The 18,725-nt window shown below is 47.0% G+C and overlaps 1 protein-coding gene and 1 long non-coding RNA gene across 4 annotated transcripts; one reads left to right on the forward strand and one right to left on the reverse strand.

Annotated features, from left to right (window-relative positions):
• The first annotated feature begins 1,079 nt into the window (after window positions 1-1,079).
• Window positions 1,080-17,371, forward strand: LOC109528195 (uncharacterized). The gene is made up of 3 exons (XR_002170657.1): window positions 1,080-1,955; window positions 4,829-4,830; window positions 17,361-17,371. It is a non-coding gene; the product is annotated as an uncharacterized LOC109528195 (long non-coding RNA).
• On the reverse strand, window positions 3,206-18,652 carry ttbk2a (tau tubulin kinase 2a). Of its 3 annotated transcripts, none has more exons than XM_019890564.1 (16): window positions 18,316-18,652; window positions 15,503-15,664; window positions 13,981-14,128; window positions 12,624-12,697; window positions 12,379-12,519; window positions 12,037-12,141; window positions 11,870-11,935; window positions 11,108-11,200; window positions 10,901-11,026; window positions 10,241-10,398; window positions 9,639-9,846; window positions 9,330-9,541; window positions 8,440-9,019; window positions 7,157-7,477; window positions 4,277-4,968; window positions 3,206-3,968 (listed from the first exon to the last, which is right to left on the reverse strand). In XM_019890564.1, the coding sequence occupies exons 2-16, from the start codon at window positions 15,569-15,571 to the stop codon at window positions 3,515-3,517; spliced, it is 3,447 nt and encodes a 1,148-aa protein (XP_019746123.1). In that variant the 5' UTR covers window positions 15,572-15,664; window positions 18,316-18,652; the 3' UTR covers window positions 3,206-3,514. The 3 variants fall into 3 exon arrangements, with proteins under 3 accessions (XP_019746123.1, XP_019746122.1, XP_019746124.1); XM_019890563.1 differs by having other exon boundaries at window positions 15,503-15,677; XM_019890565.1 differs by lacking the exon at window positions 7,157-7,477 and having other exon boundaries at window positions 15,503-15,677.
• Between the last annotated feature and the right edge of the window lie 73 nt (window positions 18,653-18,725).

Genomic DNA, 18,725 nt, shown 5'->3' on the forward strand with positions numbered 1-18,725 from the left:
TAAAAAATGTTCCATTGCACTGTACCTACTCGGCTCTACTAGCTAGTAAAACAAGGTATTATTTGTAATACTTGGGTCAGTCAGGGCTCCAAACGGAGTGGTTGAGCAGATGCACGTGGTAATGTTAGCTTCGCTTTGTGTTTGGCCTTAGCTCTGTGTGAACGGTATCGACTTGCTCTCCATTTACAAGATCCTCTTGAATAAAATGAAAAAAATGAGGTCATTTTGTCAAATAGCGTCCATCCTATTGCACCTTTAGAGCCTGAAAAATTAACTGATTCAATCTCCACCGGCCGATTTAATTAGCCAATATTAGCTGTCAATAACGGCAAAACGTCGCCCGATTTTTATTTTTATACAACATGAGACAAAAATAACGAGAAACAATGCGGCCCCAAAAACAAAGAAAAAAAAATCATTTATCGCAATTTTATTCTGCAAAATATCCTAATCAGCAGGGTGCCACAAACTTTGATGGGTTTCATCAACTTTGTTAGGGCTTACGCCAAAAGTCACATTTGCAAGTTGCTCAAACAAACACTTTTAGGGTCCAGAATGAATTATGAATTAGCACGTATCATTCTAAATGATTTTTGCAGTTTACCGTACTAATGGAAAACCAACCATCCCAAATGAAGCCGAGCTGGTACAGTGCATCGGAAATATATTATTGTATATCGGTGTAGTGTCACCGGACAGGGCCAGGCAGAATGCTCTCATTGAATTTAGTAGGAAGGAGTGCAAAAATAGCACTGGCAATCAAATGTAGCCATTATAACACCAAATGTTTCAAGATGTGGTCAGCCTGTGCCCAAATACAGTATGTCAGTCACCTCGTAAATACTGTTCATTTCTTTTGTAAGAAATTCGACTAAATTGGCCAGGAGAGCACCAACTCACAAAACGGCACATCATCATAAAGTTTGCGTGGTAAGCTTTTCAACGTATTAGTCACAGTGAGGTAAAAAGATGCAGCTTATTTTGTTTTAGTAGTGGATTCAGCATGCAGGAATGCATTTGTGTGCCGTGGGATAAGAAGCTTTTTTTTATCGTACAAGCGGAGAAGAAGCTTTGGTGCTGGAATCAAAGAGCGGTTACTTTTCGGTCTCGTGCACAACCACGCCTTAAGGTCATTCCATTTTTTTCCCCCCTCACTCGAGTGCTTACAATTTAGATGAGACGTCGAAATGAGTCCCGCTACTAAACTGTTTCAAAATACAACAACTGCCCAAAAGTGCCAGGAAAAATCAACTCACTCATCACCGATACGCTTAGTGTTGTCGCCCGTGTGTATTCATTCTATTGTTATTAGAAGAGTTAAAAATAAAGTCTTTAGTTCCTGCTTCTTAGCAACACAAGCCCGTTATCACAAGAAAGATCCTGAAAAAGTGTTCACTTCCTCACAGAACCCGGCAACTGGGATGAAAAACAAATGTCGGACAGTGTAAATTGCTTTCAATATAACAAGGTGGGAGAAATGAGTGTTGGGTGTTTCAATTTTCCACCCGTCCAAGCATTTTTCGGAATTTCAGTACATTGTTGATCCCTCAATTATCAGTGCCATGGATCATATTGACACAGAAAATAGGTAGTGAAAACGTCACATCCCTGACCGGGCAATTTGCAGCATTCCTTTGCATTCAAGAGCTTTCCTGACTCTGTCATGATTTGAAATGGCTTGAAAAAGGCGTGGAAACTGTTACTACCTCGGAATATTGTCAGGTCGGCTCAATTGAAGTGTAAAAGTGGCTTTTGATGGCACCCAATTGCGGGGCCAACCCATCTCCTCCTCTTTGTAAGAGCCACACGCAAAAAGGCTGACTTTCAAATGGTCTGAAAGGAGCTTCTCTTACTGCCTCCCAAGGTGCAACGATGCCGGGTCGACACACCGGCAGGGCAAAAAGGGTTTCTGAGCGTCACCACAAAAATGCCAGATATCAAAAGGCGCAAAATGGGTTCGGGACTTCAGTAGGCACAGGAAGGTTCGCGTGTTTCCACGCACTCGACAAGACTGATTGTATCTCAGTAGTGATTTCGTTCAAGTGGAGCACACCCAAAAAGGAGAGAGGGGACTTGTCTCACGGATGCCAAGCATCCAAAGAAATATCTCCATGAACACAACTGTACAACCGTGGCACGGCTTTGTTGAAAAGCCGAAACAGTCTCAGTATGCAAACCAAGTGCATTCATAGTAGTGATAAATAAGTGACTATATACCGCACTGTAAACGCGAAATAAATGAACAGGGAAGCGACTTACCAGAGGACACTCTGTCGCAGTGATTCCCAACCGCTAATGTGCCCAGGGAAGTTATCCAATTTCACTTAGCCGGGCCGAAAATTACTCTTCATTTACGCAAAAAGAAAGAAACATTCTTCATTCGGCTATCTATGCCATCAACTATGGGAAGCACATTCCTGCGAGTACAAAAAAAAAAAAAAGTATGATTTTCTTGTTGCCTGTGCATATTCATTGTACTGTTACTAGAATGGTTTCAAAAAAAAAAAAAAAAGTCTTCAGTCAGTTCCTGCTTCTTAGCAACACTATTACACAAAGACCCCGAAAAAATGGCAGACATGTTATGGACCAAACCAGTAAGTGACTCCTAGGAAATTTCTTTGTGAATTTTCTGCACTATTAATTTGAAATAAGTCCTGTTTAGAATGAAAGTATATAAAAAAAAGTTTCATCGAATAATCAAATAAATAAATAAATAATCAACAGATGAATCACTTATTTAAATAATCCTAAATTGCAGCCCTATCTGCAAATCGTACATTTTTAAGGAGAATTGTAAGATGTGACTGAAATTGTATTTGAATGACTGAATCGCTTGCGCTTTTTCCATTTGGCTCAATAAAGGTTGGAAAACACCGTGCTACAGTATGTTGAAAAAAAAAAAGTATGGTTTTCTTGTTGCCTGTGCATATTCATTGTACTGTTACTAGAATGGTTTCAAAAAAAAAAAAAAGTCTTCAGTCAGTTCCTGCTTCTTAGCAACACTATTACACAAAGACCCCGAAAAAATGGCAGACATGTTATGGACCAAACCAGTAAGTGACTCCTAGGAAATTTCTTTGTGAATTTTCTGCACTATTAATTTGAAATAAGTCCTGTTTAGAATGAAAGTATATAAAAAAAAGTTTCATCGAATAATCAAATAAATAAATAAATAATCAACAGATGAATCACTTATTTAAATAATCCTAAATTGCAGCCCTATCTGCAAATCGTACATTTTTAAGGAGAATTGTAAGATGTGACTGAAATTGTATTTGAATGACTGAATCGCTTGCGCTTTTTCCATTTGGCTCAATAAAGGTTGGAAAACACCGTGCTACAGTACCAACTACTGATCCCTGGACAGGAAATAAAATCGCAGCTGCACTATTTTGTTATCCAACACGATAACATGAACATTAGAAAACAGTAATGGAACAAGGGGGGCGCGCGATGAGGTTCGGAAAGAGAAGGAGGGATACCGAAAACTGTTCTGCGTTCACCTCCCGGGCAACTATCTGGCCAGCTTGCTGGAGCACTTGCCTTCCCGACTGCAGCCCTTCGCCCTGGACAGGTGCAAGGCGGCGGTGCGGGCCTGCCGGCTGCAGCACGTTTCCTGGTGGTGGTGGTGGAAGAGTCGGCGCGGCGGAGGCGATCCGGAAAAGCTGGGCGGCGAGCGGCTGCGGCCCTGGCAGCTTTCTCCTCCTCCTCCGAAGCTGCCGCGGTGCTCGTGGCGCGAGGGCGAGGAGCTGACGGAACGCTGCAGCGAGGACGAGCTGCGAGGCGAGGCGCTGGAGCTGCGGACGTGATGCGGCGAGCCGGTCAGGCTGCTGACGCCCGTCGGCCCCTTACGCCAGCTTCCGGACGACGGCGCGGCGGAGCCGCGGGCGCCGTGCATCAGCTGAGCCAGGCAGGTCAGGAGGTCCGAGTCGCTGGTGCTGCCCGATCGGATGCGGTAGCGTCGGATCCTAAATGGGGGACAGAGGTCATTTCAGGTGGAACAAATTTCAGGGCTGCATCGGAGCCAAAATGCTCGCAACTTCCTGCACTCCATTTTTTTTTTTCAACTTAAAGCAAAGATGAGTGAAAATTTTAACCAGCTATTAATTTATTGAAGTAAAATTTCACTTTCTTTGACGATCTGCTGAGCCAGGGAGCTGCCTGGTCTTTTTGTTTGACTTTAAAACAAAGATGTCCATTGACAACGCTGGTTTAAAAAAAACACTGTAATGTGAATTCATTATTTTTAAAAAAAGACAATGAAATGTTGAAGCACCTGCCCTCCACCGTGTTGCGGCATGGCGGCTTCCCAGGAGGCGGGCGGGGCAGGAATTGGGCGGCCAGCTGCTCTGCGGACAAGGTAGAGTGGACGGGCCGAGGGATCCTGCTCCGCCGGGACATGGGGCTGGAGGAGGAGGACAGGGAGCCGTCCCCGTGTCGGTCCGAGCGTGAGCCCATGAGCGAGTCCTCCTCCTGGGAGCGGTCCGAGGCCGACGACAGCGGATCTCTGGCCAGGGAGGCCACGGCGGCGGGTGCGCGGCGGTCGGAGAGGGATGGCGAGGCGCAGGGGGATGGCAGCGGGACCTGGTTGTTGGCTTTCTTCTGCAGCAGTTTTTCTTTGGCTGAGCCCGGGGGTGGCGGTTCCAGTACGGGGATGCGACTCTGCCGGCGTCGAGGCGCGGACGGGGAAATTTGGCTGCCCGGCTTTTCTGGGGCTAGATTGTCTTTCTCAGAGCAGGGAGGGGTCGGCGACTGGTGTCCGTTCGGCAAAGAGGGACTACGAGGGGAGTGGGGGGAGTCGCTTTGGCGGCTCGGCACCGGACTCGAGGCGTCCCCGTTGACCGGCGGCGGGTCCGTGGGCGTCCCCGGGGAGTCCGCGCTGGGCTCCGCTTCGGCTTCGCCAAATCTCTCCGGTGGGTGGACGCTGTCCGACCCCGAAGACAGCCCGGACGGACGCTGAGCTGTCAGCTGGAGGGGACGGACAAAGGGAAAACATATTTCAAGTGAACAGGCTGCGAAACCCCCCGGGGGGGTGGGGGTGGGGGGTATGTTTTTAATTGCTGGAAAAAAGGCTCGTTGCTGAGAGACTACAACATGTCATGCTGTGGCGCTCCAGCAAGTAGCCTGATGCAGGAGGCGAAATTTGGGAGTTCAGTGAACCGCTGCTATTCGCGTGGAATAGTGACTGAGCCCTGGTGCGAATAGCGGTCATGCACGAGAAGTTGAGACCCCCACAAAAATTTCTGGAATTGCCGACAGATGCCGCAGATGGTGCTAAAGCACGTTTTTTATTTCTTTATTTTAATTACTTTGGAGATCGTGCAACGGGCTCACTAAATAAAGCTCCTCCAACTCATTTCCACGGCGCCAAACAATATTTTGATCGCAGACATGGTTTTAGCCTGGGGGTTCATAAGTGAAGAAGGGGGATAAATTCCTGAGCAAAAATTGAGAAGAGGCGCATTTGTGAATGTCCAACCGCATCAGTGTAATCCCCCCCCCCCCCCAAAACCTTTGCCTACCTATCCGTTGAACAACTTTTTGCGCTCTCTCTGTCCAGGCCAAGATGTTATAAGTCCCAGTTTAATAGGAAAGTAGTAATTGGTGTCAAGAAAGTGAGCTGCAGAGGGAGGAGCCAAATTTACCCTGCTTTTAAATGCTATACTTTGAATTCCAAGTGAAGCATCTTGAGTTATGCTGTGTATGAAATGCATTACAAATCAGTAACGCGTTTTTTTTTTTTTTTTTCAACAACCCCGAGGTACTGCTTTGGTTACTGGCGAAAATTGAAACAATGTGAAGAATTTGTGTTTTTAACTAAGCCCCCTGAAAAATACCACCCTCGATTTGGGAGTTTTTTTTTTTTTTACAGCACTGTACCTGTACTATAATGCCCTGTCCCATAAAAAGTAGTAGCTTAGCGCCATGTTGTGGCATCTATCGGCATTTGTGAACCTTTTTAGTGGTGTGTCAAGGACTGGCAGTTTTTCGCTGTTGGCGGCAGGGCTCGATCCCCATCCCCCGCGAATAGCGGATTTGGTGATCGATGGAGATTAGTTGGTCAACAACAGCATGCAGTGCCATAGCTACCGTTATCAAACACACAACACGTGCTATGGGGCATGGTGTCAGTCAAGCTCGTGAGTGCTAAACCGGGGACGGGCAGACAGGAAAGGTTTGGTTTCACGCAACTTGGCAGGGGGCTTCAGTGAAGAGAGGGTGAGGAACAAATACAGGGAGAGAGAGAGGAAGAGGAAGATGGAGAGCACAAAGACGATCTGAAACAAAAGAGACCATGCGACCTGTGGTCATGAGTCGACATTCCAAACGCACACACATGCTGCACTCACATAACACTCACTCACTCACACACACACGCACGCACGCACGCACGCACGCAAGCACACACACACACACACACACTTGTGCTCAGATCACTTGTGGCAAGAACACGTGTTCGAGCCATGCTGTCAATGCATGAGCATCAGCGTTTCAGCAAAGAAAACCAGAGGGGGAGGGGAGGTTGCAGAAGCCAAAACAAGCAGCCACAAAATGAACAAAGGAAAAAAAAAATGATCTGCCATAGTAGCTGAATGGAGGTCGATTTAGAGTGGAACCTCCGAAGTCACAGACGTGATGTTTGCATTTTGCCTTTTCTTTGGCTGTTTTGGGCAAAATTTGACAGCTGCAGCTATGGAATATTTTCTTAAATCGAGTATTGAAGCAATTAGCCCACCGATTGATCGGCGAAAAATTGCTTTTGCGGGATTAAACACAATAAAATGAGCATGGGTATTATTTTTGCCCACTTGGGGTCGCCATCCTCTCGTTGTAGTCTAGGGCATGGTCTGGTGAGTGACGTGGGTGTCGGCAAATTAGAGTGTGGATTTGGCTGGCTGGTAATAGTCTCCGTGCGCATTCTGACTCATTTTGCGATGCATATAATTTCACGTGCATTCATGTTCATATAACAGAGACTTTTAATATTTGCTTCACTTCTTTAAAAAAGATGGACTTCCGACCCCGTCAATCACAAAAACAAGCCAAGATGTTGCGCAAAATTAACATGAACATGCCTCGATTTAGATTTGTCTTTTTTTTTTTTTTTTTTTTTTGCACTGGACTTAAGAGGTTCCGCTGTGAAGGGGCCGGTCACCTGCTGCAGCTGGGCCCTGGTTATATGAATGACAGAGGGGAAGTTGGCGTTGGCGGCGCCGGCCGGGATGGCGGGCAGTTTCCTGCGACTGGGTGAGGGTCTGAGCGGAAGCGGTAAGGAAGCGTGGCAAGAGGAAGAAGACGGTGGCCGGTCCCGGTGCTGGTCGGCAGACTGGCTACGCCTCATGGCCAGGGGGTGGCGCTGGTGGAGAGGGTCCGACAGGGTGCTGAAGAGGGTGTGAGGGCTGGGGGAGCGCAGAGGGATGGGCCCCGAGGTCCGGGTGGCCACTTCCTCGGGCAGGGACGGAGGAGAGGTTGGGTGCTAAGAGATGGGAGGGTGGAGAGAGGAGGGGCGGTGAAACTGACGGGAAAACTTGTTTCCATATCACTGTTCTCCACGGAATGGAGGGGTATAAGGCTGACCGGGCAATTTTCTGCCTCAGGAGGAAGTTTCAGAAGCAGCTTCCATGCTGCGTTTTTTTCATAATTTTTTTTAACTGTTCTGGATAAATGCCATTGACACAGAAATGGGGGAACAGTGAATTAGAAATTGGGGCACAAAGTCGACCGGACAATTTTCCGCCTTAAAGGTAGTAACAGAAAACGTATCACTGCTCTACATAGCACCGACATGGAATGGAGGGGAAAGAATGTCGACTCTGCAATGCGCTGCCTTGGGAGGGAGTATTTTAAAAAAAAACTAACAAAAAAAAAAGACGTGGTCAAATGCCCATCGCTAATGATGATTTTTGCCATTTCAAGCGAGCAAAACTTCTGAGTGGTGTCACTCACACATGAAAAGTTCAAATCAACTCAAGCATGATCTGCAAATCAAAGCCAAAAGCACCTCCATGCCGAAACACAATTAACAAAGTGTGGATTTAATGTTCACATGAACCAGTGATTCCCAGCCACAGTGTCTCTCGGTCCATGTTAATTTTCAATCAGCCAAGTAACTGGAATTGTCAAGGTTGAATCGAGGCCACTGGATTCCTCTTGTTCACCGAAATTCTTGTGGGCTTTTTTTCCCTTATCTTCCCAGAAACATTAAAAAAATGACCTGGACAATTTTACTATAAGGCAAAAGATACGCTTTGCGCTTATGCTTATGCCTTGACTTCATAAAGGTTGGGAAACACGGGTTACCAAGCATTTTGTTTGTCTCCACAGCAGAGTTGCCAGAAATGAGGATTGACAGCAAGAACGCCGACTCAGCAGCCTTTGAATAGTGACCCCCCCCCCCCCGACCCCAAAAAAAGCACAGCACGATGGGCTAGGTCTTACCTGGGTGAGGATCCCCTCCGTCAGCGCTTCGGCCGGGCTGGTGGGGGTGACGGGCGGCAGGGCCTCCGCAGGCCCCACACTGAGCTCGAGTTTGTCGGCTTTCGCGCTCTCCTTGGAGGAAGCCGTGCTGTCCGGCTTTGCTTTCCCAGAGCCGGGACTCAGCACGCCCCGCTCCCACCCCGGTTCCTGCAGGACCTCCGCCTCCTCCTCTTCCTCTTCCTGTTCTGAAGGGCTGGAGCTGGCTTTTGTTCCGGGCCGCTCCACCAGAACCCAGTCCCGTGAGTCCACGTCCTGCCGGCCTGAGCTGAGGTTGAGGGCCACGAAGCCCCCGCTGCTGGCAGCCCCGTCGCCGTGCTCCAGAGAGGCGGGAGACGGTGCTTTGGGAGACCCGCCGCCATCGCCGCCGCCGCCGGAAAGGAACTCTTCGTCGTAGTGCCAAACCCGCTCGCGACGCTCTCCGTTAGGAGGAGCTAAAGCTTGGTTCACTGGGATGATGGCGGCCCCCTCGGCTGCCTCCTCATCCTCTTGTTTTTGCTGTTGCTGCTGCTGCTGGGCGCTGCTGGGCGTCTGCTTTGTGGAACTAAAATGACACCAAACAGACACTAAGTATACACTGAACAACACAAGGACTAGAGTTGGTTAATTCAGTGCAGTTTGGGGTCAAAATTAGGGTTTCAAGACGTTTTCAAAGAAGGATTTCATGTAAGCACTCGGGTTTCAAATCAAGGTTAACGGTTCAAAGAAGAGTTCCGAGCGAGGGTTCGAATTTCAAGTCATGAATCGGGGGGGAAATTAGCTTTAAGATTTCCAAGTAGGTCTTCAAACCAAATTGTGCTTCAAATTGGGGTTTCAAGCCCGGTTCGGGTTCCAGAGAGTCTCTGGGTACGTACCAGGCCTCTAGGAAGCGTTCTGGATTGGGTTTGGACTCCAGGCCCAGTCTCCTTTCCAGCTCAAAGCTGTGGATGTTGCGCAGCTTCCTGAGCAGAGGGCCCTCGCGCTCCTCCGACGACATCTTGACGGGCGACCCCACGCTGGGGCCTCCGTACGGGCTCTGGTGGCCTGGGCTACCCAGGGGGTTGCTTTGTTCCTCCTCGGCAGCAGCCTGGACGGCAGGGCAGGTCGCAATGTGCACAAAGTTAAGGTTCTGAACTGATGTAGGGTTCGGACAAAAATGATGTCGACGGTAATTTGCAGTTCACCTTCCACAAAGCCGTGCGTATCCGGTTGCGGTTGCGGTCCAGCTCCTCCCACACGTCAGCCTCCTGCGTCCGCGGCGGGTGGCCCGGAGAACCCGGCACGCGTTCGGGCGCGCCGATGTTGTCAGCGTCGCTGAGCTGTTCATCCTGCAGAACTTCCTCTGTGTTCTCGCGCAGCAGGTCGCCCGGAATCACAGAGGCGTTGGCCATGCTGAAGCGGGAAAAGATACAGGAAGTGATTTGGACCTCTGTTAGCCGCGTGAGCTTTGAGTTATGAAAAGAAAAAGTCCAGTTCCTGGAAACATTTATGTTTTGCTTCGGGTTTCAAATTAGGGTTCCAAACTTGGGTCAGGGCATCTAACAAGGGTTAGGGTTTGAAAGCAGTTTTTCAAATTAGGGTGAGAGTTTTTTTTTTTTTTTTTTTTGAATTTCAAATCCGGGTAAGGATTAGCTGCTTCAAAGCAAAATAGAAGGCTCGCTGTTCAATTTCACACATGGGTCCTTGAGGCCATTTCAATCATCCTGTTACGATAGGCCTGTGCCCCCAATTTTAAATTGTTGTTTAAAAGTATAACCGAAAGTGTTGATTTGAAAAGGAGACGCACCCCATGTGTGCGGGCGTGAGGCGGGTGAGGTGCTGCGGCGTGGTGGCGCTGGCGCTGATCACCAGGGTCCCGTCGGTGGATGTCCTCTCCCAGTCGTACGGGTCGTTCTCCACCACGTTGTACGTCTTCATGCTGTTGTCGAATACCGACATCAACAGCTGAGAGGGAAAAAAAATAAAAGGTCAGTCTTATCATTACTAGAGTTGTACCGATCCCATCATGTGACAGGAAATTGGGGCCAATCGTGTGATTTTCAGCTGAATTTTCTTCATTTGCAAAGTAAAGAAAACATTGACTTGATTTGAACTACTCCTGACCTAGAGGCATAGAAAAAGTTATCATGTTGGGATAGCTTTATTCGATTCAGCTTAGTTATGACCATCTTCTCACACTGCCCCCTGGTGGCCAACAAGAGCACAACAGGAGAAGGCCCATTTACTTTGAGCACTTTTTTAATTTGCTATATTCATAATTATTCCACAGTGTGCTTGCTATATTTCTTTCTGCAGTGATGGCAACAAAACACTCCTTTTGTGTAAAATGAAATTCCTCAACTCATATCCACATAGCTGCATAGTTTGGTACAGCAGAGCATATCATATGTTGTGGGCTGCTAAAAATTTGATGTCGGACCACAAAATGGCGGCAGGCCTTGGTCACCTGGTAGTCTGGCTTGGTGAAGTAGTCCAGACTGGAAATGTGTTCCAAGAAGACACTGAATTCCGCCGGTAGGTGTTTGAGCATCAGACGGTGGTCGTACGTGTCCTTTAATTTGCCCACGTGCTCCTGAGTTAAAACAAACGCAAGCTGGTCAAATGCTATTTGTGCTTGCAAGATGCGTGGCGGGTGCGACTGTTTTTGCCTTACTTTGTCCTTGATCTTCCTCCACGGCAACTGGCCGACAAGGAATTCCACCAGCATGTAGAAGAGGGACCACAGGTCGTCATGGCGACCCATCTCCTGCACAAGTACACCGAGGTTGAGGTGTCAAGTAAGTGGACAACATGTCACACACACACACGCCAAGCAAAGATTAAAAAAAAAAATGGCCATAACAAAGCCAAAACATCACGAAATTATGAAAATAAAACAATGTGAACACATGCACCTTAATTAAACAATCATGACAGAAACTGTGCACCCAATCATTCGACCACAAGAACAAAATAATGTCACAAAATATTTTCAAAATTAGCTAGTGTCGAAAAGTCAAACACATACAAAAAAGTCAAGTACTTCTCAAATCATTCAAAAATTAGATAGCACACAAACGTCAAACATGTCACAAAAGAATTGTGAAATTAGCTAGCACAAGTTAGACGCATGTAGCTAGATCAGAAAATCCCAAAAGAGATTCCACATCCTTTTCCCCCAGGTATGCACGCACCCCCAACAAACACACACACAAAAAAAAAGTCAAAAACATCACAAAAATTATTTTAAAATGAGTTAGCATAAAAAGCTACACCTTTCACACAATTTTAAAATGAGCTAGCATAAAATTAGCTAGATCAAAAATCCAGACGGAGAGGGTGCACCCCACTCTTCCCTGTCAGTGTATCACACCAGATCAGCAAAACACACCCAATTCTAGTGGATTCCCACAGTTTTGGGACATAACATATTTACCTTATTTTTGTGTGCGTTGACGGATGCGTAACGCACCGTTCCTCGGAATCCTGCCACTGGGCGGGGCTGAGAAAAAACATAGAGATAAGTTAGTACTTAAAAAAAAAAAAAAGTTTCCTTGGTTCCCTGGCAGTGTACGGGTGGGCGGCGAGGGGAGGGACACTTACCGGTCGGACCTCTTGGCACGAGTTGGTGAACTGGCGGGCTAAGCCGAAGTCCAGCATGTAGCATGTGCGGCACGTGCTGGGGAAGCGACCCATGGCAAAGTTGGACTGAAGGAGAACAAAACAAGAACCCAGTGAAAATATGAACAGAAAGGAGGGGGTGCGCAAAGTGTGGTGCATTATTATTATTATTATTCTTTTTATTATTACATAAGAATTTTAGAAGACATTTCTGTCATCATACTACATGGGTAAATAAAATGAATAAATAGTACAGAAACAAATCCCGCCCCCATTTGTGAACAAAAGCAAAACCAAAACAAAAGAAAAAAAAAAACAGCTTACTGGTTTGATGTCACGATGCAGGAAGCCCACCGAGTGGATGCTCTCGATAGCCTCCAGGATTTGGCGGCCGAGACGCAGGGTGGTGCTGATGCTGAACGTCCCGCGGCTCATGCTCCTCCTCAGGTCGGCCAGATTACGACCCTGCCAGGAGACATGGATTAGCTCGGCTGTCTCAACTGCCGTCACGTTTGGACAGCGGTACTAGTAGTAGGTTTGTTGTGCAAGGCAAGACAAAGGCAACTGACCTGAAGCTCCATCACCACGTAGTTGAAGCGGTCGTTGCGGCCGCATCCCACGAAGCGGCACACGTGGTCCTTCCCTGCGAGGAGCAAAACGTGTGCAACGTCAGACAGTGATGTGCTTCGGACTGGTTGGCCACCCCGATTTATTAGTGTTGACCCGTAACATCGCGTCAACACTTGAAAACAGATGGCTCGTTAAGTCTTGCAGGACATTGCAGCTGAGGCCGCAAAACCTTCCGAGCGGTAACGGCTTCATCATGAGCTGCCCATTTGTCTTTTTGTAAGTTCTTCTGACGTGGCTTCAAGGGACTTTTTTTTTTGTAGGTCTTCTCACGGTGGACATGTGTAACAAATTTCATGTTGATAAGTGAAATCGGTTTTGGGGGCTGAATTTTGATCCGAGTGATGTGTTGTATGGCGAGTTATTGTTATTGTTTCTGGTAGACAAAATTCAAATCTGGTAGCAACGTTGAGTCACAAATCTTCTCTGGCCACAGGCAAGAACAAAAACGTAACATTTGCCCACTTTAGTGTGTCCCATGTGCTTCAAATTTGGTAGCAATCAGACAAAAGTTCTAGGACTTAGTTTGTTTGTCAAGGACCCCTTGAAATCTCCGGAATGAGCCTCAAATGGCCGCTTCAGGACAAAATGGCGGACTTCCACTGGTCTTAGCGTGAGGCTCCTCTCGATACTTTCTCTTAACAGCTGTGTGGCTCTGCAGTGTTTGAGACGAAGATCTGAGGAGTCAAGTTTCATCTCCGGTTACATTCCCTCGGGGGAACCAGCGCAAGCACGACAACACTGGGCCGAGGCCATTAGATGGATAACATGATCTCGGCCCATTGATTTTTCACTCGGATGAAGAGCAACATGAAGGGCATGTGCGTTAGAAGAAGAGAAAATGTTTTAATTGTTATGTTGTGCACCACCGGAAACAGGGATGCTATCCAAAGTGAGTCTCGAATAAAAGCTTCACGCTCTGATTTTGTGGAGTTTAAGTATATTTTGTGGAGCTACTCATAAAACAGCCGGCAACCAAATTTTAGGTTGCTAAGAGAAATGCCGCCCCCTTCTGTCTCGACACGGTTCAAATTTGACAGCAATCTGATGACATTTTCGGAACGACCGTGCCTTTGAAGGACCCCTGGAAATGACCTCAAAGTGACCTTACAAAAGGTCCGCTTCAAAGCACAACGGCCGATTTCCTGCGTCTCTTCAGGGCAAGACTGTTCCTGAATGGCCTCTGGCAAGAATCCCAACCATCGTCTCGGGTAACCAACCTCCGGAGGTCACAGCGGTCAGAACGATCAATCGGGTGAAAAATGAAACCGATCGGATCGAATGCGTTGGAGGACTCACCCTGCAGCTTCTTGAGCACGGCCACCTCCATCTTGAGTACCTGCTTGGGCTGCTGCGCCGACTCCACCTTGAGCGCGACGCTGACCCGCGTTAGCAGATCCAGCGCCTCGTAGATCTCCCCAAAACCACCGCCCCCGATCTTTTTCACCTGGATGACAAGGGAGGTGGGAAAAAAAAACTAAATTAATTCCTTGTTTCACACGGAAACATCACAAATTTTACTTGTTTTTCAACTACTTAATGAGATGTCTTTTTTTTCCTTTTAAACAAAGAGCAAATACATTTGAATTAATCATTTTTAGGACAAATGAATGCAACAAAAATGACAGGACTCCCGTCTCATGGAAATGCTCAGTGGGCTGGATTGCCCTGCATTAAACTCGTTAAGATTCCGCGTGCATCCATCCAGTCCTCTCGTGAAAGACAGGCTGCTATCTAAACACGCCAGCCTCCGTTCAACACACCGGGGGAAAGGCACATGGCTGCCAGACGGCACGCGTGCGCGCGTATTCTCGCCTAATTTGCACCCTGCCTCCGCAAACATTACACTCTCACCTCTCAGCACTAAGCGGGGCTTTGATTTCCCTCTAAACCGCCGCGTGCCCTTCACCGTCCTCCATGCGGAGATTAACTGCAGCATTCTTATGTAAGCGGCAACACGGCGAGGAGCTAACGCGGCCGGCACCCAAGGAGTTGGTCTCGCTGGCTTTGTCTCTCTGGGAACGACGCGCCCTCTCTCTTGCCCCTTTTATAGCTCAATTAGGGCCAGAAATAGCAACGGCGAGGCTATTTTTAGACCTTGCTCTGCCGCAATGCTACTTGCGACCCTGGAAAACGTCCGGTGCGCCTCGGGTCACACGACTCAAATTAGACTGAAGTTGAGAATTTTTACTTTTACGTTTGATTTGGGACTTGCTCAGATGAAATTTATTCATTGAACTATGTGACAAGTTTACGATTAATGCACTGATATCACTTGCCAGGGACGCAAGATTTAACAGATTTCAAATTTAATGGACAGCAAAACTCGTCTGTTTGTTCCAGAATCGTTCGCTGTTGTTCACTAGAGCAGTCAACAGACGGAAACAGTATTTCCAGGATGCGCTGCTATTGTCATAGACAACAAACAGACGTGCTTACGTGGCGGCCATGTTGGCAGTGGCGACGTTCCCGCCAAAGCTAATGGAATGCATAGCCATTCGTTTAGCGTCGCCGAAGGCACTCAGGTCTAGAGTGTAAGAGTTATTTTTCTTGTCTACGGTTGTTGGATACTCCTGTACACATCTCAAAAATGTTGTAACGTACAGATTTTGGTATAGTATGCAGTTGCTTTTTGTCAAGCCCTTTTCGATGGCATCCAATTGTAACAGGGGTGAAAGAAGTATGCGCGCTAACCACGCGGTTGTTGAAAGTTAACCAGTGGCATGTGTTTGAAACGTGAAAGTCGAGACTGGCGATTCACTTCGGACTTGCACAGATGTGACTGACGACTCCTTCCAGCTAAACCAACGGCAGCACTCACCACTTTCCATCGTTCCTTGACCAGGGAGAGCACGCTGAGTATGTCGGCTTGCTCCGCTCCCCCGCTCATGCCGCCTGAAGAACCGGACCGCTACGCTGCCTCTGCCCCGCGCCCTCCACCACTCTTAAGCGACAGTCTCAAATGGGGCCGAGCATCTGGAGCCTGTCAAACAACTCTGCGGATGAGAAATGATACAAAAGATCACCAAAAAAAAAACAATTTTTTAAGTCACGTAACGCACATACATGACATTGTGAAGCGACTTCATGAGGAATATATACTTGAATGTCGAAGAAAGACGACGTTGAATAATGGAGACTTTGCTCCATAAATTATTTTGTGAGTGTAAAGCATGTATAACTGTGTAAAATTACTGTACCTTTAAAACAATTCAACACACAGCCATTGAGTCTAAAATGCTGGCAACAAAAGGTAAGTACTCACACACACACACACACACACACACACACACACACACACACACACACGGTGGTGGACATGCATGTTATCTACGTACATATATCGTAAAATCTTACAATGTTGCCATATCCAACCACAATTAGGATTAAATGAATTCTAAATAACACAATTTTGAAAATCACCATGATTTTTTTTTTTTTCCTACACGCCCAGCTGTCACTGAAAACGCAAATGTGGCCCTTGAGCTCTAAAGCTTGCCCATCACTCGAGTGTCTACGCTGCAGCTGACAAGACATCATATAAGCCTTCAGCTTGGGAGCAAGACCTGCCAGCCTCTTTGCAGCTGCCTCCAAAAGCAGACCGCGCCTTCGTTGACTCCCACATCACTTTCCCCCGGCGATTTACCAAAGAATCGGAACCTGACGACGGAAAGATTAGCGACAGTTTTAGCTGCGTAGTAAGAAGATGCTTCCCCATAACACTTGCACAAACATTTCATTCATCGCTCGACACGTGGCCTTACGTAACAGGCCTTCACAGGGACTCTATCCGGAACATCAAAGAAGCCATCCATCAAGTTTTTAGACGGGACACCATCGCACAAGGCAGCCGTGAAACACGACCTCGGCCTCGACGCGGGTGCTATGCTTCAGCACGTGGATGAGACGCGGCAATGATGGATTGTCGTCTGTGGACGCTCAACTGCGCTGTGCTTTAGGTGAACCGTGGTCACAGGAAGGTGACTCCAAAGTAGAGCTGCACATGACATCTAAATGATCAAGAAGTGGTGTCGAATTTTAGATGCATTTCCAAGCAGCCTTTGATTTGATTTTAATTTGGGGGGGGGGGCAAAAAGTGGATGAATATAATGTCATGGAGGTTTTCCAGTCAAGTTTTAAGATGCTGCATAGAACAGAGTTAGCACTGTTACGAGTGTGCACGAAATCATGCAACACCTCAGCAAATTTTGCCAGGATTGAGCTCAATGACGGATTAACTCCACAAAAGCGTTGAGTGAGATTCTCCCTCGGAGCAACTAGCGGGCAAAGAGGAGCAGATTGTGAGAGCGACACCACCCTCCAAGACCGCCATGAATCACACACGTCCGTGATCCACACCATCCTCCTACCGTCTCCATGGTGACCATCGTTCTGTGCCACAGTGGCTCCCTGTGTGATGTAGCGCAAATTACAGCCACAATCCTAAATACAGTCTCAAATCTTAAAATTGTGTCAAATTCATTTGAATCAGAGCGCATGTACTTTACTAGATTGTGCGAAGGGGCCTAATGAAGTGTCCTGATTGGGTAACTGTCACTGTTTCGCATTTCAAACTGCCTTAAAGCCATTTAATTTCCTTCATACAAAAATAACAGATTTTTTTTTTTGTTCTCAGTACATAAATCTTTTTAAATGTATTTATTTTATTTATAAACAAGTTTTGTTGCAAATCTGTTTTCGTTTTTTCTGAATGTGCTGCTGCACATCATTTATTACATTTTTACATTGCTACGATACTTTTTGCATGTATATTTACGTACAATGTTTACTTGTCTGCTACACACACACATGTTCATATTTCTAAAATTTGTTCTCCTGATTATTAAATAATATTAAAAAAAAAGATGGGGTATTGTTATGCTGCATAACTACGAATTATATATATTTGAATTTTAAAACATATAAATGTTAAAATATAAGTACACCACAAACTAAATAATATATTAAAATAAATGCAAGGGCATAAAGAAAATATAAATGTACAGCAGAGCAGAACATGTCAAAACTATAAATGTGTAGTAAAACATGGATTAGCATAATATTAATGTTGTAATATAAAGATGGTGTGCAATTGTATGCGTGCCAATAAAATAACAAAATAACATTTTAATATAAATGTTCAACAGAAAATTAATTGAAAAATGAATAAATACCTGCACATCTCAAACCACATCTGACTCCATTTTGTGCTGCACATGCTGGTGTGGAGCCAGCATGGGGCGACATCCACCCACACCCCACCGTTCAACCACCGTCCACTCAGCATCATGCATTCATGCATGACGAGCTGACCCACGCAGGACTCGGCTGTGGCGTGAATATGAGCCGCCGGCGTTCAAATCGCGCGTGACTGTACAATACGTTCACACGAACACGACCACGAAGCTAAGCAAGCAGCGTGCCGTGTTTTTAGAGTGGGGTGGGGGGATGCACCGCCGCCGCAGTGACAGTGGACACTAACAGCAACCGTTGCGTGGCGAGAACGTTGCCAAAGCAGCAGACTGACTCTAAATGGCGTGGAAACGGACGCTATCAATCGTGGTGACACAAACAGCGACGCTTGGGGGAAAATGGCGAGGGACGCGAATGTGAATGCGAAGTGAAGGTCTTTACCTCGCCTTGATCCGAAAACGAACAGCCCGGGTGTGGTTAGATAAGGGCCGCTAAATCCGCGGAAGAGGCCCGGGGCGACGCGGAGCTGGATCCCATCGTGGCGTGGAGTCGGAAAAAGAGGGTGGGAAAAGGTTCCCAGATTGGTTTCTCCTGCTCAGGGTTGTCACCTCAGCATCTCTTGTGTGGGTCGATGCGGACCCGTGACGTACAGTGACGTGCCTCGACGTGACGTGAAACGACGGGACTTCCTGCGTGCGCGCCCCCGAGGCTTCAATCCCTCGCAACAAGCCAGCCGAGCACGCGCACTGGAGCTTTCAAAACGCGCGTTCGCGCGTTGTCGTCCTGTTAATTATGTATGCATCTATGTATGTATTTTTTTATTTTTAAATAAAAATGAAACTAAATAATTA

This window comes from Hippocampus comes, unplaced genomic scaffold, assembly GCF_001891065.2.
Source record: "Hippocampus comes isolate QL1 unplaced genomic scaffold, H_comes_QL1_v1.1 scaffold168, whole genome shotgun sequence".
Taxonomy (NCBI): Eukaryota; Metazoa; Chordata; class Actinopteri; order Syngnathiformes; family Syngnathidae; genus Hippocampus; species Hippocampus comes.